This window comes from Choloepus didactylus, chromosome 6 (assembly GCF_015220235.1).
Source record: "Choloepus didactylus isolate mChoDid1 chromosome 6, mChoDid1.pri, whole genome shotgun sequence".
NCBI lineage: Eukaryota > Metazoa > Chordata > Mammalia > Pilosa > Megalonychidae > Choloepus > Choloepus didactylus.
The window spans coordinates 50,065,704-50,090,360 of record NC_051312.1 but is presented as its reverse complement, the minus strand read 5'-3'; the positions used below and the strand labels follow the sequence as shown (position 1 = coordinate 50,090,360).

At 35.4% G+C, this 24,657-nt stretch overlaps 1 protein-coding gene across 5 annotated transcripts; it reads left to right on the top strand.

Moving 5' to 3' along the window:
* Positions 1-326: 326 nt before the first annotated feature.
* Positions 327-16,361, top strand: LOC119536305 (ADP ribosylation factor like GTPase 14 effector protein). 5 transcript variants are annotated; one of them, XM_037839062.1, is made up of 6 exons: positions 327-460; positions 11,419-11,912; positions 12,364-12,414; positions 13,469-13,596; positions 14,695-14,919; positions 15,393-16,361. In XM_037839062.1, exons 2-6 carry the CDS (start codon positions 11,487-11,489, stop codon positions 15,403-15,405), a joined length of 843 nt encoding a protein of 280 aa, XP_037694990.1. In that variant the 5' UTR covers positions 327-460; positions 11,419-11,486; the 3' UTR covers positions 15,406-16,361. The 5 variants fall into 5 exon arrangements, with proteins under 5 accessions (XP_037694990.1, XP_037694989.1, XP_037694991.1 ...); XM_037839061.1 differs by having other exon boundaries at positions 357-460; positions 11,414-11,912; XM_037839063.1 differs by lacking the exon at positions 327-460 and adding an exon at positions 4,177-10,295 and having other exon boundaries at positions 11,414-11,912.
* The last annotated feature ends 8,296 nt before the right edge of the window (positions 16,362-24,657 follow it).

Here is a 24,657-nt window from a genome sequence, read left to right as displayed (position 1 = left end):
AAGATCTGCAGGCCTGTTTTGCTCAGCCCACCGGTTACTACAAGGGGTTAGGGGTTTGGGGGTGAAACGCTGGGTATCGTGCACAAGTTTAGAGATTTGCAAATACAATTCAAGCTGGCAGAACCTGTATCTTGTAGAGACGGCCTTCAAGGACCTCCCAAATACCTAATTTCTCAGAAACATCCATAAAGCCGACTTAGGGTCGGAAGCAACTATTACCTCACCTGGAATAATCTGCAGTTTCACTCTACCCCGCCTTCCTCGCCCCGGATACGGCCAAGCTCGGTTCCGCTCTAGGCTGCCCACAGGCGTCTCTTTATGGTAACGCTGAGCCTCTCTAGCCCTATCTCGCCGTCCTCTCGGTGGTACCGTGGCGACGATCTGAGAAACGGCCAGCGAAGCCTAGCCTGTGTGGACGCGGGGACCGCTTGAGCTGGGACGAAGGGGATTTAAAGCTAAGGTGGAAAGGGTCCGGGGAGGCTGGGGACGTGGCGGGAATAAAGGAAGAAGTGGGGCGTGGAGACGGGGCCCGAGATGGGTCAGGAGCCCCGGCGGCGTCCCGGAGTACCTTGAGGGGAGGTGGGAGAGGAGGCCCGGAGAAGTAAGGGGGTTTTCAGCTGCCCGCGGCGGACATCCTGCCGCCTTCTCTACCTGTGCGCGTGCCGTCCCTCTGCTCCACAGTTCGCGTACGGCTCTTTGTGTCGAGGCCCATTCCGCTTCTGTCGCCTCCGCGGGTTGTCGCTTTTTTTCACGAGGCCCGGATCCGGCAAAGTTCTGACTTAGGCTTGTACTACTTGGTGAGAGGGGTTGTGGCCTAGAACCCTGTTTACATCGTGTATCTCTCTCGTATCTTTCTTTTTTTTTTTTTTTTTCCCCTGTCAGAATTCTCTCAGTCCTAGCTCTCTTTGGTTGAGGCTGGAGACCGAATAGTGTTCATTTTTCCATCCTGGTGCCATGAACACAGTAGGTGCTCATTGGACAGGACGTATCTGGTGACTCGAATCATTTTGATTTGTCCTGTGAACTGGGGGCGTAATGCATGCGACCACTACAGGGTTGAGGCGGGAATGATGCAGGGCCCTGGGAGCATAGTCACATTTATTTTGGGAGACTCAGCTTCCCTGGTGTGAGATTCTGTCTGGCAGTTTCTGAACTTACAGTTTATTCATTCAGAAAACGTTTAAGTGTCTACTGAAAGCCCCTATTGAACTAGTTAGAGAAGCTACAGCTGTAAACCGGACAGGACACGGGTGATTCTTTTCCTTGCTCTCACAGCTTAATCTATAGGCAAAGACTAATTAGTAACTAGGCTATGATGAGTGCTATGAAAAAGGAAGTCCCTGGTGAAGACTAGCAAGTAACAAAGAGGTGATGAGTGCAATGAAAAGGGAAGTCCCTGCAGATATTTGCACTGAGTGATATACAAAATACCACATAGCTCTTTGCCTTCCAGCAGTTGAGACCTAATAAGGAAAAAGTTTAAATACTCTGTAAAAGTTGTGCACGCACTGAGTAAGGAGAGCCTATAACGATAGCTTTTGCGTAAGACTTCGCCAAAAAGGTGAAAAAATAGGTGTTCACGGAAAAATGTTATTCTTCAAAAATAAGTTAGCATTGCTTGGCACAGAAAGAAACGGTGACACCAAGGAGAGTAAAGAATATAAAGGCATATGGTGTAAAAGGACTTTGTAGGTAGTAGTGTATTTTGACCCTGAAGTATGTGGCTTTTGAGAAGAGTACAGACTATTTTGTAGTGGGTGAAAGTTTTAATCTCAGTGCTTACAGTTTACTTTAACAATCCGTGATCCAGTATCTATAGTGTTTTATTATTGTTTGGAAATTTTGTCCCCACCCAGGATAGGGTGTTTCCCCTTGGTCTGGAAACAACCTCAGTTGTTGAAATCCTTCTTGTGCTCTCTTTGGCGTTTAAGTTTAAAGACCAGAGGAATAGGGACAAATTGTAAATAAGGTTTGGAAATCTGAAGAGCTTGTTAAATTGTTCCAAATCTAACCTGAAAGTACACTGGACAATGTATTGTACTCTGAGGAAAGTGCATTGGGTAACACTAGAGTAAGCCATCAAGGCCTAATCAAGGGAGATTTAATCCTTTAACTTATTGTTTTGGAATTGTTCATATAAAGTAAAATTAGGTGGGGTTTTTATTATTACTATTATTCATTCAGGAAATAATTGAGTGTCTTTATTATGCCCAGCTCAGTAACTGCAGCTCTAAACTTCAGTTTCTTCAACTGTAAATGAACTTACCCAAGGTGGTTGTGAAGATTGACATGATGTTTGCACTTAGTATTGTATCTGTTACTTACTTACTACCAGCACTCTAACCAAATCTTTTAAATGGTATTGTGGACTATTTTTGTTTTAAATTCTCTTTATCTTTCTTACTGGAGCTGGGTCTTCTTGCAGATTGAGGTCAAATCATCTTGGCTCTTTAATATTTCTATAGTGGCATTCTCAAAGTGTAAATAGTATTTAAATATAATGAGGACAAAAAGGTTAACAGCTGCATGAGGCATGACTTTTGTATGTGTCAAAGTTCATAACTAATGGTACTGATTTGGGTGGTAAGAGCAGATGAAATGATCTTAATTCCATTAAATGAGAAATAATATGGGGAAATGCTTTATAAATTATAAGAGCCTATAGAGATAAAAAGGATCATGAAAGGGAAAGAATCTTTTATGAATTGACCTAAAAATTCAGTAAATGTCTTTCTTGTTTGGTTAAAGTTCCTTTAATACTGCTTTTCCTACTAATTAGGAGACTGGTGAAGTAAAAAGCTGTGTTAAGGGAAAGCAATACATTGCATTGTAAATTGCTGCACCTCCCTTACAAATTTTGGAGGAAAAAATGAGTTCCTTCATCAGTCCCTGTCTGCCGAGGGCTGGCCTAACCCTCAGCAACAGGCAGGGTCCTGATAGGGGGGCTGGAGTCGGCGAAAAAACGAGACAGACACCTTGTTGTGTCCGGGTACGAAGATGAAATCTCCGACCAAGCAGAGCATCAGAGCTTTATTTTTATAATTTTCTGTAACATACGCACTAGCATTTAGGCAAGCAATACTAGAATAGTTTGGCTAAATTTTAGACATTATTTATTCTTACACAGTGATCAGTGGGCTAGCAGGGACAGATTCCTTGAAGCGTAGCAAGACACAGTGTTTGGGCACAGGCATAACAGTTCTTATTATTTAGTACCAGGCAACCTATAACTATTTTTTGTGTTCATGTTTTAGAGTCTGCTAGTCATTACCTTTTTGTTTCTTTCAAAGCTTGGGAAGGGGGATTTTGAGGAGAAAGGGTGACCTATTGTTTTCTAAGAAAGGAGCAGGCATTTTCACTACGCTGACGCTAATGCAGGGTAAGCTGCTGGCTCATTAATGTAGCTAGGTGTGGGAGCATTCCACCACCACAGAGCCCAAAAGATGTCAAATGAGAAAAAGAGGCAGTATGAATATAAGAAACAGCAGCAAGAAACAAATTCCTTTTAGGCAGGAGTCATAGGTGCCACTCGATGCTCCGCCTTGCGGAACGGTCACCACGACATGTACTGAAGGCCCAGCGACCGTGCCACTAGGCCGACTGCCGGGTGCTGAATTGGCTGCCCACACCTGTCTTCCTCTGCTATTGTTGTTGGTGTTCTGCTTTGACAGAGAATAGATTTTTGACTGTAAGGACACTGCGCTAGTACCCTACACATTGAGTTATTAGGAAGTTGCTAGAATCATGGCCTTGTATGAGTTCTCTCAGCTTCCTCCATCTATAGCTAGCCTACCTTCCTTTTAGGCTGGTAATGGGTAGTAAGAGATAATGCCTAAAAATGCATTTGACCTTTATTCTAGTTTCTGACTCTAACTTTGCAATTCTAATTATTTCATATGACTGAGATTGCTCAACATAATCTTTTCAAGGCTTATCCATGTTGTTACATGTATCAGAACTTCATTCCTTTTTACAGCAGAGTAATATTCCATTGTATGTATATCCCACATTTTGTTTATGCAGTCTTCCATTGATGGATATTTGTGTTGCTTCCATCTTTTGGCTATTGTGAATAATGCCAGTATTAGAATGTGCAATTTTGTAGAATCTGAAATTAGAATACAGGTTACCAAGGGCAAGGGTGGGGATGGGGAATGGGAAGTTAATGCTCATTTAGTACAGAGTTTCTTTTTGGGTTGATGGAAAAGTTGGATAATTAATGATGGTGATGGTAGCATAGTATTGTCAATGTATTTGACACCTCTGAATTTTATACTTGAAAGTGGCCAAAATGGTTAATTTTAGGTTATATATGTGGTTACCAGAATAGAACTGTACAACACAAAGAGTGAACCCTCATGTAAACTATGTGCTATAGTTAATAATAAAATTATAAATTATGTTTCATAAATAGCAACAAAGTTACCATACTAATGCAAATATTAATAATAGGGAAAACTCTTGAGGAGATATATGGGAATTTTGTTCTTTCTGCATGATTTTTCTGTAAACTTACAACTGTTCTAATAAAAACAAAATTTAACTCATTTGAAACTAAAGATGTAAGGTAAGACTGCATGATTCCCTGAACTAGCAGTGTTCAAATTATGTGAGGACAAAATACTTGTGTTTACTATCTAAAGTAGTAGAAATGGAATCTAACAAATCCTTTCTGTATTTATTTCAGTCTCTCTTGCCTCTTCTGGAGGTGCCATGAAAATATTAAATGTTAATCTTAGCATTGCAAAACATACTATATTTGGATACTACAATATAGTGTTGGCAGTTCTAAGGCAGGAAAAGGTCTGAAATGTAGGATATTTTTAAAAGAAAGGTATCTTTGCTATTTGAAATAGAAAATAATTAAGAATACAAATGAAATTCATCCAAACATCCATACTAGAAGACCTAATTCAGGAATTAAATAAATGTTGTTATTTGTAAATCTTATATCTCTAAGTGTAGTTTTGAAAGTACTTGAAAACCTGCATCTCATTTGTACCATGTTGAATCTTGCTAAGGGGAGAAAAAGTAATTCAAATTAATGAGGTCTAAACGAACAAATTTGTTGGCATTCAATTGCTTGTAAGAAGGTTTTTTTCCCTTCCACAAAGAGAACTAGGTTTTTTATACTGGTCAAAATGATTACTTGGGGAAATTAATCTTTTCCTATGTTAAAAGATAATTTTTCCAAAAATATAACTATAAAATAAAGACTCTTATACAGATAGAAAATGAACATGTGTTAAAGATTTTTATTTAACTTATTACTGATGATGGAACAGGTAAGAAGTTATACCAGTTCAAATGACAATCCAAAGAATAGAAACATTGAAGAGATTGGGAATATTGAAATAAATGTGCAAACCTGGCTTCTACATTTGGGGAGGAAAGTTGAGTAAACCTCCATTGGACAGAGTTGTAAAATAATTCAAAGGCAGTGAGCCTACATTTAATCAGAATGTGATAATTTGGATATGCTCTCAACAATGCAGTTTTCCATTGAAGCAGATACTTTTCTCTATACCTATATTATCGATTTTAAACTACCACCACCCCACCCCCACCCAGCAATCTTCACTAGTGTCAGCCTTCCTGGAAGTCAAGTACACGTCTGTGTGTGTGTGTGTTTTTCTTGTTCTTTTGATATGCTCTATAAAATACAGAAAATGCTTGGTAAATGTTTAATTGGATTGATTGAAGCAGGACATCTCAAACTGTAATGTGCTTATGTATCAACTGTGGAACTGTTTTTTTATTGTGGATTATGAGTCAATGAGTCTTGGGCTGCCCCTGACATTCGGCATTTCTAGTAAGTTCCCTCCTGATGCTAGTGCTGGTCCATGGACATATATATAGGAGTGTAATTAAGGAAGGGATTAGATAGCTAATCATTATGGAAGAACAAAGCACCATAACTACAGATGAAGGAAGCAATATGGAGCTGCTGTACTATCACATAAAGAAAATAAATAATTTTTGGCCACATTGCCAAAACACAGACCAAAAAGAGCAGTTGCTGGGAAGCAAATCCAAAAAGCTCTACAACAGAACTTTAGCTAGGGGAAAAAAAGGACAAAAAGAGCTTGAAGGAGGACATTGAATATTACAGAGTAGGAGCAACCAGAAGGTATAATTCTTAGAAGCCAGACAGTGACCACTTAAGATCACTGCCTGAAATTTTTGCTCCTTGAGCTAGCTGGACTTTTCTTTGGCAGTATATGAGCAAACTACCTAACAGTAGATCAGGAAGCTAACCTATCTAAGCATTAAGCTGCCTTGACAAAGGTTGTAAAGTTAAGGAAACAGTCTACAACTCCATCCTCATTTTTGACACCAACTCCAGAATTTGGGGATCCCCAAGGCCATGCTCAAGATTCCGTAATTCCCCGAAAGGATTCACAGAACTCACTGAACTATGTTATTTTCTTGGTTATGGTTTGTTACAGTGAGAGGATACAGATTAAAATCAGCCAAGGGAAGAGATTAATGAAGCAGAGTTCAGGAGAGTTTCAAAATGTAGACCTTCCAGTTGTCCTCTCCCGGTGGAATCATGGACAACATTAACTCCTGACAACAATGTGTGGTAATAGTAATATGCACAGAGTATTGCCACCCAGGGAAGCCTACTTGAGCCTTGGTATCCCGAGTTTTTGTTGGGGCTTAGTCACCTAGATATGGTTGGCCACTCACATAGCTGAACTCAGTCTCCAGCCCTTGTGCAGGTCGAGCTGATTCTGTGTGACCCAAAGCCTCTGTCTTAAACCTCATAGTTCTGCAATTTGTCATGATCCAAGGCCCTGGGTAAACAGTGATACTCTTTATCAGGCAGGACATTCCAGGGGTTTAGAGATTACTTTCCACGAGCTGGGGGCAAATACCAGACCTCTCGTTGGGCAAGGTTAAATTCTTTACTATCATAGCTGTATACACTTGTACTATGATAATTACTCAAGTCAGTGGTACAGTTTTTACCATGATAATTTACTCAAGTCAGTGGTACAGATATGCCACTGACTTTTAACCATGTGTAAAATTTATTTTTTTACTGTAACTGACAATTACTTGTCTTCTATCAAATAGGACATTTTTAAATTTTAAACCGAGCAGGTCTCATAATTTGTTGATAGAGTTCAGCTTTAAAAAAAATGGTAGACTGTTGTTGGAAGCTGACACCAAAGTAAGATGCAGAATATGCATAGTAAAAATAGGGTTGCCAGATTTAGCAAATAAAAATATAAGATGCCAGTTAGTTTGATTTTTAGATAAATAATAAATTACTTTTAACAATATTTGGGACTTCATTAAAATAAAGACTATTAATTCAAACTTACCTGAGTGTCCTCTATTTTATATGGCAATTCTAATAGTAAATGTTCTACCCCCAACAGTGATACCTGAGTAATGACTACTTAGAAAATAATACAATAGTGTAGACAGTTTAATCTGCAAGTGTTCCACCAAAAATTCTATACTCAAAAGCATGCTGAGAGCTCAAAATGGCTAAAAACTACTGTTTAACAGAACGGGATATTTTCAAAAAGTGATGGTGTCGTGATCGACTTGAAAAAGATATTAACTCTATATGCTTCAACTAAGGCTCCAGGTTAATTATTGGTTTTAGGTTAGTAGAAGAATTTATACTATTATGAAAGATGTTCAAGCAAATACAAAAAAATGATTTAGTAGAAGTCAATTTCATTTCCAAATTTCCAGGAGCATTTAAGATCACTTAGAAATAAATATTCAACTTGACTGGCACATGTTACAGAGTGCATTGGACAAGTCTTCTGAATTGTGTAGGAATTCAGCCAAGATGAAGGACAAATAAATCCTAAGAACAGTGACCCTCATGAACCTGGGAAATTATTCTCTAAAGGGTAAAAAATGAATTATTATGGACAGATAGGGTTTCTAAAATATTTTTTTTTAAATCACAAGATGTTTTTCCTATCAACTAGGGTCATTGTAGCCCAAGTTCTTTGGACATTATATAGATTTGTGATTACAAATTAGTGATTGTTACTTAACAAATATTAAGAACTCGTGATGCTTAATAGATATTAAGCACTAGCCATTTCTATGATACACTCTTGGATAGTTAATCAACTTTCCTTCTTTGAATTGACTGTTAAGCCAGGTCAGAGCCAGATTTGTGCCCTATATCTGCAAAATACATTACGGCATGGTGGTTTTTTTTTTCTTCGTGTGTGTGTGTGTGTGTGTATGTGTGTGTGTGTTAACCTTATTTCTGGCTTCCTCTTATTTTCCACTCCTTAATTTAGCTTAACCCAATTTTCTGTTTAAAAAAAAAATCTAATTGGTATGAGAAGAGCCATCTTATCTGAAGTGATTGGGACCTATTTGGTTGTTAAATTTGTAAAGTTAGTTAAATATAGATTAAAAGAAGATAAAAATACTGTTTTAACTAGCCTTAAAAAATTGTAAGTTCAAATTGTATCTTATTTTTTCAACTTTAACATTTTAACCTAAAATACAGAGAAGTAATTTATTCACTATTTTTTTGTTACATGAGGCCAGGGTCTTGTCTTTGTTATGATTTTACAGTTTTAATTTCTTTCTTACAGGAAATACATCAAAAAAGTTTTAAGATTTCTAATCAGTTTTTATTAAATGAAGCAAAGCTTAAAAACACTTGGAAAATTGTAAAATCCTTCCAGATTCCACAGTATCCTCTATCGTCCAGACTTCAGTAGTTCACATCTATTTTCAAACAATTTTCAGTTGTTTCCTAATACCTTGAGTCTTTTATAAAGAATTCAACTTAGTTTTTAATTTGCTTTGAAAAATAATTAATTATGGAAATTTTCTAATAGAAGGTACAGAAAAAATGAGATGTGTACATACCACGAAGCCTTATTTTCTATACATCACTTCAAAGCAAAAAGTTCCTCTGTCCCAGAAGTATACAAAATCCTGAAATTGGTGTTTATTATTCTCATGCATATTTTAAATGTATTCGTGTTTTCATCCATAAACAGTATATACTATTTTGTGTTACATAAATAATATACTATATATCCCTTTCCAATTTTTTCATCCATGATTGTCTTTGAGATTTATCCATGTTGATTTATATAATTCATGTAGTTTGTTCATTTTAACTGTCACGTAGAATTCTCTTATATATATAATCCAGTTTCTCTTCCCTTGCTATTAGGTTATTTCAAACTTTCCACTATCAAAAATAGTGAACACAAAGTCCTTGTATATAAGTTGTGCTCATAGGGAAGATCTTTTTTCTTCTAGGACAGATACCTGGAACCGAAAGTTCGGAGTTCAGGATGTGTATTAATTCAATTTTGTGAAACATTGCCAAAAAATGCTCTAAAGCATTGTACCAATTTACATTCCTACCAATACATGAGGAACATGCAAGATTTGGCCACATCTTAGCCAACATTAGGTTATTAACTTTTTAAATTTTTGTAAAACTTATGGATGAGAAATGGTAATTAACTTTTATTTTCCTGATAACTATGAGATTGAACATCTTTGCATGCATTTTTTGCCTATTTATGTTTGTTTATTTTTGTAATTTTTTGGTCATTTTCTCATTGATTTGTAGTCATCAGGAGTTATTTTGTATATTTGGGATAATAGTCCTAACAATACCTTTCAAGTATGGTTTTTTCTTTTTCTCTTCTAGAGTTATACAGAATTTTTTAATGTTTTTTATATAATCAAATGTCTCAGTCTTTTTCTTCTATATGTACTTCCTTGAAAGTTTGAGAAATTCTTCTCTACTGCAGTGTTACAAATTCTTAAATATTTTCTTGTAAGCATTTTAAATTTTCTTTTCATATTTGATTCTTTAATCTACCTAAAATAGATTTTTGTTTGTGAGGAAGAGATATAATTCTGTCTTTTCTTAATTGTTTAACCAGTTATCCCAGCATTTTTTATTGAATCCTTTCCCCACTGATTTATAATACCCGTTGATTTATAATATCACCTCTATCATAGATGAAGCTCTTATCTGTTCATTGGTCTGTTTGTCTATACTATACCAGTACTACTCTGTTTCAATTTTAATAGCTTTATAGTAAATCAATATTAAGTAAGGCAAACCCTCCTTTTATTTTCCTTCAAGATTATCTTGGTTTTGGGGGGCCTTTTCTCTTTCTCATAGACCAGTTTGTTGAAGATCAAGGAGGGAAAATACCTGATGGGATTTTGATTGGAATAGCATTGTATTTATAGATGAATTTCTGGAGAATTGACATGTTTACCATAATAAAAGTTCCCATGATCTATCTCTACATTTGTTTAAGGTATACATTTCATCTTTCAGTTTGATAATTTTCTCCATTAAGTTCTTGCGTATCTTTTGTAAGATTCATTCCTAGGTATCTTATAATGTTTTTGATTTATAGCATCCTTGTCAAATTTTTGCCAGGTGTAATGGTTTGTCTGTTAAACCTCTTATATTTCACATGTAGATACTCATCTCATCTTTTGAGTAATATTTCTAATTTCTTCCTTTTCAATCCTTATACGTTTATTAAATAGAATTAGTATTTAATAGTATTAAATAGAAGAAGTAATAGGCGCTATTATTTAGAGGGCATGGTCTGCCAAACTTCCCTCACTTCTGACACCAACTTCAAGTTTAAGGGTTTCCCAAAACCACCCTCAGGTTCAGTAATTTGCAGAAAGGACTCACTAAGCTATTATATTCATAATTACATTTTTGTTTTTGTTTTTGTTCTTGTTTTGTTTTTTAACAAGGAAAGGATGCAGGTTTAAATTGGCCAAAGGAAAAGACACATAGGGCAGAGTCTGGGAGCATTCTATTGTCCTCTCCAGATGTGTTACCTCCCAGAATCTAGGTATGACAATATACAGTATATTGCCAACCAAGGAAGCTCAAGTGAACTCTGTCCATAGTTTTTATTGGGGCCTCATTTCATAGGCATGAGTAAATTGATTGGCCACATGATTGAACTCAGTATCCGGATCGACTGATTCCATGTGACTCAAAGCTCCCACCCTAAGTCACATGGTTGGTCTTTGTGATGTGACCAGCTGCTACCCTATGTCTTTTGTGTATGACCATCTCCTGCCCTAAACAAAAACAGTTCTATCACATATGACATAGATTACCTCCTAGAAGCCAAGGGCAAGACCAGATCTCTCTTTGGGCGAGGCCAAATTCTTTACTATACCCACAGGTATTATTGTATAGTTCTGACTTTACAGGTAGTGTAAATCTAATGTTTATGATTAAATATAATGTTTACTATAAGCTTTTGGTAAATACTTTTCTATTCCTCTTTCTCTTTTTGCTAAGAGCTTTCTTTTAAATGGGTCGTGAACAATTATCATATACTTTTACACTTTCCCAGGTAAAAATTTTGCAGCCCAAATCTGATTCTAATGTTTTCTCTAGGGTAGTCATCACATGAGCTGCTTAGGGAGAGATCGCTAAGCAAAATAAAACGGAAAATCTACTAGAATCAAGAATGATGGATCCCTGTTCAGTTGGAGTCCAGCTTCGTACCACAAATGAGTGTCATAAAACATACTATACTCGTCACACAGGTTTCAAGACTTTGCAAGAATTGTCATCAAATGATATGCTTTTACTTCAACTTAGAACTGGAATGACACTTTCTGGGAATAATACAATCTGCTTCCATCATGCAAAAATTTACATTGACAGATTTGAAGATTTGCAGAAGTCGTGTTGTGACCCATTTAACATACACAAAAAACTAGCCAAAAAAAATTTGCATGTAATTGATTTAGATGATGCCACTTTCCTGAGTGCAAAATTTGGAAGGCAGCTTGTACCTGGGTGGAAGCTTTGTCCAAAATGTACACAGATAATCAATGGAAGTGTGGATATTGATTCTGAAGACCGTCAGAGAAGAAAACCTGATTCAGATGTATGTATATTAGTCTTTTTTTTCTTCGATAGGATGTCTACAATGTGAAATGTCAAACTATCAGGAAATCATTTACATTATTATTTATTATATTCATTAATGTACAACAAATATAAAGTTGGGGAAGTGAAAGTAATTTAAATGGTGTTTCTAAATATATTTCCATATCCCTGAGGTCAAGAATGAGTGATAAAAGAAAGAGGTTTTGGGAAAGGAATAACAGTATGCCAAACACTCCTAAGCTACAACCCCTAAAGCTCAGATATTAGCAGTGGCTTTTAGGACAGTCTGTCAAAGCCAGAACTTACGATACCAAAGTAACTCAGTGGTACATGCCCTCCAGCAAGGGTCTGTATAGCAGGATGTATTCCCCTTTTTCTGAAAAACTTGAAAATTACTATTTTAAAGGAGGATCAGGAAAGTATCTTGCAATAATTGTTTCTTATTTCAGCCTTTCTCCTTTGCTGTTAATCCTGTTCTTGTTTGGGTTTTGAAAATACTGGTGAGTTTCCTTTGCTTCTAGCTCTGAATCGTTATTTGGTATGGTCAAGGCTAATTTTAGGCCTCTCTGTGATCAAAAAGCATACATTTTATATTGCAAAATATTAAGTATTTTGTAGCTCTCTTCCTTGGAAATTGTGTCTTCTTCCACTGAAAAGGTTATCATTCACATATCTACAATGCAGATCATTTAACCATATCAGAACAACTTAAGATTTCCTCTTTGGTATATAGAGTAAGGACAAGGGCATCAAATGAGCACTTCTCAACTTTTCTACTTATAAATAGCCATTTTATATTTTTTGCTGCTACAATTTTTTTTTACTTTCTCCTTTTAGTTATATTAATAAACCTAATTCTAAAATAATTGCATTTTTAAATTATGTGTAGTCTTTTCCTTTTTCTCACCCCTGAGAAGTATGTTTCCAGGACCCACTGTTAGCTAGGTACTTTGCTACTACTTTCACTTTAGAAGTCCTCTCCATCTTATCTATCCTTTGCTCTTATGGATTGTATAACATGAAGCTTTTTTTCTCCCACAGTAACACACTTAATCCCTTAAGCACCAAAATTTTGTTTTGCCAGAGCTTTCCTAAAAGATTTATTATTGCTTCAGGACTTGAAACCATACTACTTTTCTGCTCTTGAAAAATATAATAATGGAACCTTTTCTTAAAAACTCAGGATCATTATTAGGAACCTCAGTTACATGCCTTTGGGTGATGCAGCAGTTTTTCTGCCTGCCTTGCTGTGTTGGCAGCAGCCATTGATTGCAGTGGTCACCATGCCTGTCCTCCTCTGTTTCTAATATGCCAGAGACTAAAATCATATAATGAAGTGTTATTAATAAGTTAACCAATAAACTTCAGATATAGTCCAGAGGACTTTTAAGTTTTGTGGCAATTGGGCTCTAAAATATTTTTAAATTTCTTGTGGGTTCCAGACTGTCTTCCAGTTTAAGGATTGATCTGGGATTAACATTTAGTGAAATATTAGTCTTATTTATTGCCTGAAGTCAAGATTCCAGTTGATCAATGTGTTTTATCTTTATTCAGGGAAGAACTGCTAAAGCTTTAAGGTCATTACAGTTTACAAACCCAGGAAAGCAAACTGAATTTGCTCCAGAAACTGGTAAAAGAGAAAAAAGAAGGCTTACAAAAAATGCATCAGCTGGTTCAGACAGGTAGGCTGTGTTCCTTAAGACCTGTATTAACTTGCTGCTTCACACGTGTATTCCATTTTTTTCTCTTAAGCTTTGAATTTTCTGGGTAGGTATTTTAAATTGGATGATGTAGACTTAGTAAGAACCTCCAAGGATCTGAGTTTTTTTCCATATAAAATTAAGGCTTCCCTTTCAACTCTAAAAAGTTTTTTCTTAAAAGGTAGCAATGAAGTAAACAGTATCCAAAGATACTATTTTTGGTGTGAGAATTAAAATAATTGAAACATACATCTTATAATTGAAATAATTCATTTTGTAAGAAGCATTATGATATGTAATTGGTGTATTTCTGCTTTGTGAGTGACAGTTAAAAGGTATTTAAATTTTATGAAAATGCAAGGTTGCTTTTATTTTTTACATGTCCAAAATAGAAAGGCAGTTATGTTACCATCAACAGAGTAAATGGTAGAACTAAATTGTTTACAATATGACTTTTTTAATTGAGTATTTCTAAAATATAGATTGACAAACATTAGTATAATCATTCAGAATTATTTTTAAGTACAGTCAACATTTCTACATATGCCATTTATTCCATCGCTAAAGGTTCTCCACTGAGTCATTTAAGTATTTTCAGACTAAATTTACTAGAGCCCAGTAAAGAGCAAGAAACAGATTAATTAATTTCAGTAGGAAAATCAATAGTATAGTATACTGTAATAAAATAAGACTGTGTTCACAAAGCAATAAAGAGGCTGATAGCCAGTAAACTAGCCATTCTTATTTTTTAAAGGGAAAATAGTTATAACAGAAATAGGCTTGTTTTTGGACAAAGTTCTTGGCCATTTCTTTACTGAGTTGACTTTTAAATGGACTTCAAGAGGCATATTTAGATTTTTTTGATTTGTCCCAACAAGGTCTCTTCTCACATGGAGAAGATGTATTACTACTGACTGTAGAGTAGCCTTGAGCCTTGTAAGTTATAAACCACTGTAGCAGGACCTTACTCCTAATTCAAAATATTTCTTTTTCCTTAAAAGTTTTACACTCCCTTATTTTCAATTAAATGTTCAAAAATATTGTATTTGTGAGGTGTAATTCACTGTGCTTTTTTTACAGACAAGTGATACCAGCAAAGAGTAAGGTCTATGATAGCCAGGGTCTCCTGATTTTCAGTGGGATGGATCTCTGTGACTGCCTTGATGAAGACTGCTTAGGATGTTTCTATGCTTGTCCTGCTTGTGGTTCTACCAAATGTGGAGCTGAATGCCGTTGTGACCGCAAGTGGCTGTATGAGCAAATTGAAATAGAAGGAGGAGAAATAATTCATAATAAACATGCCGGGTAATTTGTGGTATCAAACCATGGGGTCTTTTAAAGGTCCGTTCTCTATTTCTAAAATTCTGTGATTCTAAGATATACTCACATTTTAAGCTTGATTGCCAAATGGCCGAGATTTGAAAACCACCTTGATATGCACTAATGTGCTTTTGGGGTGCTTTAAGATTCATTATTTGATGTAAAATTAGGTAGATTCTGACTCAGCTATCAGCTTTTAGCCCATCTGGGTCAATGTAAACAAATAAAGGCAGTCCTTGGTTTGCATGGTTCCAATAAGCACAGATTTTTGGTAACCACAGTTTAATTAAATAACACCAGTCCCCTAACAGCACAATTCAAATTTTAGTTACCATGGTAATTTAACTGTAGTAATTGCACAAAGTACAGATTTTCCTGCTAGCTCTTCAATCCACAAATCACTACATAAATAATAGATGCATATCATGGTCAGTGACCAGACACATCATTTCTTTCAGATTCTGCCAGTGATTGGTCACCTTGCATCTGTTATTCAGTTAACACACAGACAGCAAAGTGTGCGGTCGGATTGTCTCCTTGTTACCCATCTGACATTTTACAAAGTGGATAATTGAAAGAGAAAATTGTCCAGCAAACAAAGGTGAAAGTGCAGCAAAGAAATGAAAAGTTAACACTGGAAGTGAAGTTTGAATCCAACATAAAAGGAATTAGAGAAGATATAGCTGATCATGGAAATGTTGACACTGCTGCCATTGGAGAGACTCTAGATATGCAGCCAGAGGAACTTAGTGAAGGCATATTTATCAGCATAAATGAGGAAAGTGGTTGTGATGAAAGGATGAATATGTTCCAGAGGAAGTGGTGCTGACAAAAAAACTTCACATTAAAGGAAACTCTCAGAAATATTTCACAAGATTGAAAGTACAAAATATAAAACGTTGGAAACTGATCCAAACTTAAAAGAAGTATGATAGTTCGCCAAAGTATAGGAAAGATGCTCACTCAATAACCATAAGATATTCAGTAAAAAGAAGAATGCAAGCACTGTTCAAACTATTTTTTGATTATCTTTTTTCAATGAAATAAAAACACTTTAATTCTCAATATTTCTAGTGTTTTAAATTACAGTATACTAAATATGTTTTGCTATTTTGTCATTTTCTTTTGCATTTGTAACTGATAAGAGTTTTTAGTATTTTGAAAAAAATCTTTAAAGGTCACAGAACAACCATAATTCTTCCCATTGATTATTAAGATTGCTTTGCATGGCCATTTTTATGGTCCCATACTACTATGCAAAGCAAGGACTGCCTAAAGCTGAGAACTGTGACTTCAGGGAAAATTAATTTTGTTACAGCTGGGTAGTTGAGTGTTAAAAACTGTTTTGGAAATAATTTGTATATCTAAGTGCTAACTCTCCATGTATTCTCCATGTATTCTTCAAATAAAAAAAATTAAATGTTTTAGCTTTGTAAACCCTTCATTGTTTAGACCACACATTCTTGATAAAAATTTGTTCTTGGTGGGGGTGAAAAGAAATCAGTTCTTTTTAGATATAAAGCACATATTTACCATACCTAAGCAAATATGCATTATATCTGTGGTATTAAAATTTTATGGGGCCAGGCGACTAGGATAGAAAGGTCTAAAAAGGCTCCTTAAGGGGGGGGTGATGAAAAAAAAAAGATAACAGAGAAACACTAGTTAAGACAAAGAATTTAAATAAATTTTTTAGAAATTGAATCTTGATGTTGAAATTTGGATGTGTGTTGCTTAGAGGATGGGGGGGTGGGGCCTTGTGGTATCTTCCATCTTCCTTTCTTTTTTCAAGATGGCTACCTGTCATTGTCTCAAAAGTTTTACCACTTTGGCCATTGCCACTAAATTAGGTTTTTGTTTTATTTTATTTTCCCTAAATACAGAACTTTAGTTTAGTCAAATGAGCTTTTAGCAATTTGAAATATTTTGTAACTACTAAAACTATAAATTTGTATAACCATTATACAAATTGAATTGACCATTAGAGATTTTTGTTCCGTAGTACCACTTTTACTATCTGTTTAAAATGACTGGTATTACTTCTGTGGATTGCCATTTTCAACCATGGAATTAAATGTCATTTTTAAGTTTGTAATTATTTACTGACATGGTTATCAGAAGTACAGTTAGCTTATCAATTCTTTGAATTCAGCTGAGCACCGGCAAAAGAATATTTTAGTTTTATTTTTTAAATCAGATGCTAGGTTGTTTGTATTTTTTTTCCAAATTAAGGTAATATTATAGAGAATACAAACACAGACTTCAGTTTTATCTGAACTTTCAAGATCATTAGGCTTTCTTAGTTGCATTATAACCTACTTCATTTTTGTTGCTTTTAAGCATGTTGTTAACATTGCTCAGGCTCTTCATAGAGACAAATTAAAATTGTAGGTATTTTTGTTTGTTTGTTTAGAACAGTATTACATTTTTGATAGAATGACTTTTTTTTTAATAATTCAATTTTATTGGGATATATTCACAAACCATACAAAGCATATATTCAGTTATTCACGGTACCATTTATATAGTTGTGTGTTCATCACCAAGATTAATTTTTGAACATTTTCATTACCATGCACACAAAACTAATAAGAATAAAAATTAAAGTGAAAAAGAACAATTGAAGTAAAAAAAGAACACTGGGTGCTCTTTTTTTCTGGGGGGGGCCCCCATTTTTCTTCTCATCCGTCCATACACTGGACAAAAGGGTGTGTGGTCCATATGGCTTTCCCAATCACATTGAGAATGACTCTTTAAAATTCAAGTTGCTATGCTTAAGTATTCCCTAGTAGAACATTTCTGTGTTACTTTTCAGAGTTGGTAATAATTTTTTCAAGGGAAAATTTCTTGAAGAACAGTTTTGCTAATGGTTGTTCATCATGCCCTTTTAGTAGACCAAAAACTTAATAAGCATGCAAAACCTTAACGTAGAAAGGTATATCTGATTTAAAGTATGACTGTAATAAAAGTTGTCTTTTTGGTAAAGTTACATCCCAAAGTCCATTTACTGCTTTTTAATATAAAATTACAGAAATATAGAATACATTGAAATCTTCTAGAATAAACATGAGTCAAGGGGGTTAAATTATTTTAGAATGCTATTGATCTAAAAAAGCAAAAATAAAATAATATGAACACTACTGTGATATCCCCAGGGCCTAGTAAAGGTAAAGAAGGTAATAAAACATTGGTTTTAAGGTAGACATGCATATGTATATTTGAATAAAATAAATGGCACACTGTGTGATCTTTTTCCTATTTGTTTTTTGAAAATATAAAAAAAAATCTTTACCTTTGGAATATCATGCATAGGATTCTTTTATTTTCTAAATTATTATAGTGTCTAGTTTTTTATAACAACCTGTTTACAACCTGACAGTCTATTCTAAAACTCTTTTCCTGGCATGGATTCAACCAAGTGATTTTTAGTAGTTGTATTTTTAAGTATACATATATATAGTGATTTATTAATAAAGAGAGTATGATTTTGGTAATAGCATGGTTCTTAAATTTTGGGAGGTCAAGGACCCCTGTGAGAAGTTGATGAAAGCTTTGAACTATCTCCTCAGAAAAATATATGCATTCATGTACTCACAAATACTCCAAGTTCAGAACTCCTGAGCATGTACTTGAATGCCTGAGTAAACACGAAATATTCTGTAAACCCTTTTTTGATTTTTTTAAATGTGAAGGTGGATGACTAAAGGTTGTTAGGTTTGATTTGTTATATAGTGTTGTCAGTGATATTGTGAATGAAACCATCCGAGTAGTCAGTCCTTTGAAAGAGCTATTCTGCCCTGAAAAATCAGATCCCATTGTGGCCTCTTACTCTCACCCCTCCCACCTCCAAAAGTAATTAAATTGACAAGCCCCTAGCTAGACTGACAAAATCAAAAAGAGAGAAGACCCATATAAACAAAATAATGAATGAAAAAGGTGACATAACTGCAGATCCTGAAGAAATTAAAAAAATTATAAGAGGATATTATGAACAACTGTATGGCAACAAACTGGATAATGTAGAAGAAATGGACAATTTCCTGGAAACATATGAACAACCTAGACTGACCAGAGAAGAAATAGAAGACCTCAACCAACCCATCACAAGCAAAGAGATCCAATCAGTCATCAAAAATCTTCCCACAAATAAATGCCCAGGGCCAGATGGCTTCACAGGGGAATTCTACCAAACTTTCCAGAAAGAACTGACACCAATCTTACTCAAACTCTTTCAAAACATTGAAAAAAATGGAACACTACCTAACTCATTTTATGAAGCTAACATCAATCTAATACCAAAACCAGGCAAAGATGCTACAAAAAAGGAAAACTACCGGCCAATCTCCCTAATGAATATAGATGCAAAAATCCTCAACAAAATACTTGCAAATCGAATCCAAAGACACATTAAAAAAATCATACACCATGACCAAGTGGGGTTCATTCCAGGCATGCAAGGATGGTTCAACATAAGAAAAACAATCAATGTATTACAACACATTAAAAACTCGAAAGGGAAAAATCAATTGATCATCTCAATAGATGCTGAAAAAGCATTTGACAAAATCCAACATCCCTTTTCGATAAAAACACTTCAAAAGGTAGGAATTGAAGGAAACTTCCTCAACATGATAAAGAGCATATATGAAAAACCCACAGCCAGCATAGTACTCAATGGTGAGAGACTGAAAGCCTTCCCTCTAAGATCAGGAACAAGACAAGGATGCCCGCTGTCACCACTGTTATTCAACATTGTGCTGGAAGTGCTAGCCAGGGCAATCCGGCAAGACAAAGAAATAAAAGGCATCCAAATTGGAAAAGAAGAAGTAAAACTGTCATTGTTTGCAGATGATATGATCTTATATCTAGAAAACCCTGAGAAATCAACGATACACCTACTAGAGCTAATAAACAAATTTAGCAAAGTAGTGGGATACAAGATTAATGCACATAAGTCAGTAATGTTTCTATATGCTAGAAATGAACAAACTGAAGAGACACTCAAGAAAAAGATACCATTTTCAATAGCAACTAAAAAAATCAAGTACCTAGGAATAAACTTAACCAAAGATGTAAAAGACCTATACAAAGAAAACTACATAACTCTACTAAAAGAAATAGAAGGGGACCTTAAAAGATGGAAAAATATTCATGTTCATGGATAGGAAAGCTAAATGTCATTAAGATGTCAATTCTACCCAAACTCATCTACAGATTCAATGCAATCCCAATCAAAATTCCAACAACCTACTTTGCAGACTTGGAAAAGCTAGTTATCAAATTTATTTGGAAAGGGAAGATGCCTCGAATTGCTAAAGACACTCTAAAAAAGAAAAACGAAGTGGGAGGACGTACACTCCCTGACTTTGAAGCTTATTATAAAGCCACAGTTGCCAAAACAGCATGGTACTGGCACAAAGATAGACATATAGATCAATGGAATCGAATTGAGAATTCAGAGATAGACCCTCAGATCTATGGCCGACTGATCTTTGATAAGGCCCCCAAAGTCACCGAACTGAGCCATAATGGTCTTTTCAACAAATGGGGCTGGGAGAGTTGGATATCCATATCCAAAAGAATGAAAGAGGACCCCTACCTCACCCCCTACACAAAAATTAACTCAAAATGGACCAAAGATCTCAATATAAAAGAAAGTACCATAAAACTCCTAGAAGATAATGTAGGAAAACATCTTCAAGACCTTGTATTAGGAGGCCACTTCCTAGACTTTACACCCAAAGCACAAGCAACAAAAGAGAAAATAGATAAATGGGAACTCCTCAAGCTTAGAAGTTTCTGCACCTCAAAGGAATTTCTCAAAAAGGTAAAGAGGCAGCCAACTCAATGGGAAAAAATTTTTGGAAACCATGTATCTGACAAAAGACTGATATCTTGCATATACAAAGAAATCCTACAACTCAATGACAATAGTACAGACAGCCCAATTATAAAATGGGCAAAAGATATGAAAAGACAGTTCTCTGAAGAGGAAATACAAATGGCCAAGAAACACATGAAAAAATGTTCCGCTTCACTAGCTATTAGAGAGATGCAAATTAAGACCACAATGAGATACCATCTAACACCGGTTAGAATGGCTGCCATTAAACAAACAGGAAACTACAAATGCTGGAGGGGATGTGGAGAAATTGGAACTCTTATTCATTGTTGGTGGGACTGTATAATGGTTCAGCCACTCTGGAAGTCAGTCTGGCAATTCCTTAGAAAACTAGATATAGAGCTACCATTCGATCCAGCGATTGCACTTCTCGGTATATACCCGGAAGATCGGAAAGCAGTGACACGAACAGATATCTGCACGCCAATGTTCATAGCAGCATTATTCACAATTGCCAAGAGATGGAAACAACCCAAATGTCCTTCAACAGATGAGTGGATAAATAAAATGTGGTATATACACACGATGGAATACTACGCGGCAGTAAGAAGGAACGATCTGGTGAAACATATGACAACATGGATGAACCTTGAAGACATAATGCTGAGCGAAATAAGCCAGGCACAAAAAGAGAAATATTATATGCTACCACTAATGTGAACTTTGAAAAATGTAAAACAAATGGTTTATAATGTAGAATGTAGGGGAACTAGCAGTAGAGAGCAATTAAGGAAGGGGGAGCAATAATCCAAGAAGAACAGATAAGCTATTTAACGTTCTGGGGATGCCCAGAAATGACTATGGTCTGTTAATTTCTGATGGATGTAGTAGGAATAAGTTCACTGAAATGTTGCTATATTATGTAACTTTCTTGGGGTAAAGTAGGAACATGTTGGAAGTTAAGCAGTTATCTTAGGTTAGTTGTCTTTTTCTTACTCCCTTGCTATGGTCTCTTTGAAATGTTCTTTTATTGTATGTTTGTTTTCTTTTTAACTTTTTTTTTCATACAGTTGATTTGAAAAAAGAAGGGAAAGTTAAAAAAAAAAAAAAGAAAAAAAAGACAAACAAGGAAAAAAAAAAAAAAAAGATGTAGTGCCCCCTTGAGGAGCCTGTGGAGAATGCAGGGGTATTCGCCTACCCCACCTCCATGGTTGCTAACATGACCACAGACATAGGGGACTGGTGGTTTGATGGGTTGAGCCCTCTACCATAAGTTTTACCCTTGGGAAGACGGTTGCTGCAAAGGAGAGGCTAGGCCTCCCTGTATTTGTGCCTAAGAGTCTCCTCCTGAATGCCTCTTTGTTGCTCAGATGTGGCCCTCTCTCTCTGGCTAAGCCAACTTGAAAGGTGAAATCACTGCCCTCCCCTCTACGTGGGATCAGACACCCAGGGAAGTGAATCTCCCTGGCAACGTGGAATATGACTCCCGGGGAGGAATGTAGACCCGGCATCGTGGGATGGAGAACATCTTCTTGACCAAAAGGGGGATGTGAAAGGAAATGAAATAAGCTTCAGTGGCAGAGAGATTCCAAAACGAGCCGAGAGATCACTCTGGTGGGCACTCTTACGCACACTTTAGACAACCTTTTTTAGGTTCTAAAGAATTGGGGTAGCTGGTGGTGGATACCTGACACTATTAAACTACAACCCAGAACCCATGAATCTCGAAGACAGTTGTATAAAAATGTAGCTTATGAGGGGTGACAGTGGGATTGGGAATGCCATAAGGACCAAACTCCACTTTGTCTAGTTTATGGATCGATGTGTAGAAAAGTAGGGGAAGCAAACAAACAGACAAAGGTACCTAGTGTTCTTTTTTACTTCAATTGCTCTTTTTCACTGTAATTATTATTCTTGTTATTTTTGTGTGTGTGCTAATGAAGGTGTCAGGGATTGATTTAGGTGATGAATGTACAACTATGTAATGGTACTGTAAACAATCGAAAGTACAATTTGTTTTGTATGACTGCGTGGTATGTGAATATATCTCAATAAAATGATTAAAAAAAAAAAAGTAATTAAAAGCTGAGTCACAATGTAGAAAACTGAGATGCCTTATCTGGACTGAGCTTTGGTAATTAGTAATTTTCTACTTACATTAGGGTTACCATGCTAAAAATAGCTTAACATCCTTGTGCAAAGTTCATGTGTCCCTGCCTTAGTTTTTGCTGACATCTGCTGGTATTGTCAGGAAAATAAACTGTTCTCCAGTGCTACTGTTTCTGTTTAATATCTTCACTTCTAAAGTAAACTATGATCATTAGTAATTACAAAATAACCTCCTGAAAAGGAATATTAAAACATATCCTCAAAGTGAGACAGCTTCTCTTTTAAGCATCCTTAGGTCTTGCCCAGCTACAGTCAACCATTTCAGGTTTTGTTTTTTTAAGAATATGAGCAAGGAAACAGATATACATAGGCACTTATGGATTTCTTTTCATTTATTTTTATTAAGTAGAGATGCTTGGAAAAATAATGCTTTTATCTATTTTTTTAATTGTAAATAGTTGGAAAGGTTTAATAGACTTCTGTATTAAGAGTATATGCCCCAACTTGTATATTATTTGTAATGGTACAGTTGTGGGGATTGACTAATTTTATCAAGGTAATTAGATGTTTTCTAGAAAATAAAGGAAATTTACCAGGCAAAGCAGATTTTTAAACTCAACTGGGTTAATAACACTGCATCTTTACATCACTTTGAATAATTAAACCCTATGAAAGGCACAACTAAAAGGGTGTTGTGATTTTTCTTCTTGAAACCATAATGAAGGAATGATTTCTTTGCGATACACTCAATTATTAGAAACTTTATTTTTTTTATTTCATGTTATTACATGAAAGCAAAATATTTTATTAAAGAGTTGTCATCAACTACCCAGACAATGGTTTCAAAATAAATACATTTATTAAAACTAAAATGTTTGCAAATATTTACTAAAATTACAAAGCCTTCCAAACCTCCAACTTCAACAACTAATGCCTTAAGAGACAGAGGGAGTTTTGGGCTTATGATGTTTATTATAAACTTGGATTGCTGGATGATACTTTTTTTTTTTTTAAACTCATTTATTTTCAGAGGCACATTTTGAGGTGAAGGCATATTTTACTTGAATGAAACTAAGTAAAAAACAGGCGTAGCCTCAGTGTTGCAGAATCTTTATCTGAGCTAGAGAAATCTTTTCTAAAACCAAGATTAGAGAGTATATACTTTAAGATGGGATCTGAAACAATTCTAAATGCAAATGCCTAGCTCTGAAAGTAACCCTTTGTTATCAATGAGTCAATTACATTGAATAATTGGTAAGTCCAAATTAAATTTTGGTTTTATTATCTTATGTTTTGGCACCCAGATTTATGATTGGGCTTCAAGGTATAGTATTTGCTTTTATAGTTATTTAAAAAATTAAATTGGTAATTTGATGGCATAAGATACTGTAACAGATAGTGGCAATACCAGTACTCTGTAAATGGGCTCTACAAGGTTCTCGGTAAAGCACAAAATTTATTTTGGCATTAAGAGAAATAAAATGATCCAGAAATGTTCAGGGAATTGTAGCATCATTAAGTATTTCAGAATAACATCTCATGTCTTTCTCAAAGGTTAGTTAGCCTTTTGATTTGGAGTGGACTTTTCTTATCTTTCAAACTTAGTCTAGTGAGGTCAGGTGAATTATGAAAAAGAGAGTTTATTGTGCCAGTCTGAAGTGATCCAGAAAAAACTATCACCTGAGCTGCTTTGTTTTGTTTTTGTTTTTTGTAGATGAGGTTTTAAAAAAATGCCAACAATCTTCTGGCCATTGAAAGCTTGGTGAGTGTAA

Coding starts and splice junctions, on each gene's coding strand:
- LOC119536305 (XM_037839062.1), top strand. CDS start 11,487: ATGATGGATCCCTGTTCAGTTGGAGTCCAGCTTCGTACCACAAATGAG. Junction 11,913..12,363: donor GAAGAAAACCTGATTCAGAT/GTATGTATATTA, acceptor TTCTTATTTCAG/CCTTTCTCCTTTGCTGTTAA. Junction 12,415..13,468: donor TTTGGGTTTTGAAAATACTG/GTGAGTTTCCTT, acceptor ATCTTTATTCAG/GGAAGAACTGCTAAAGCTTT.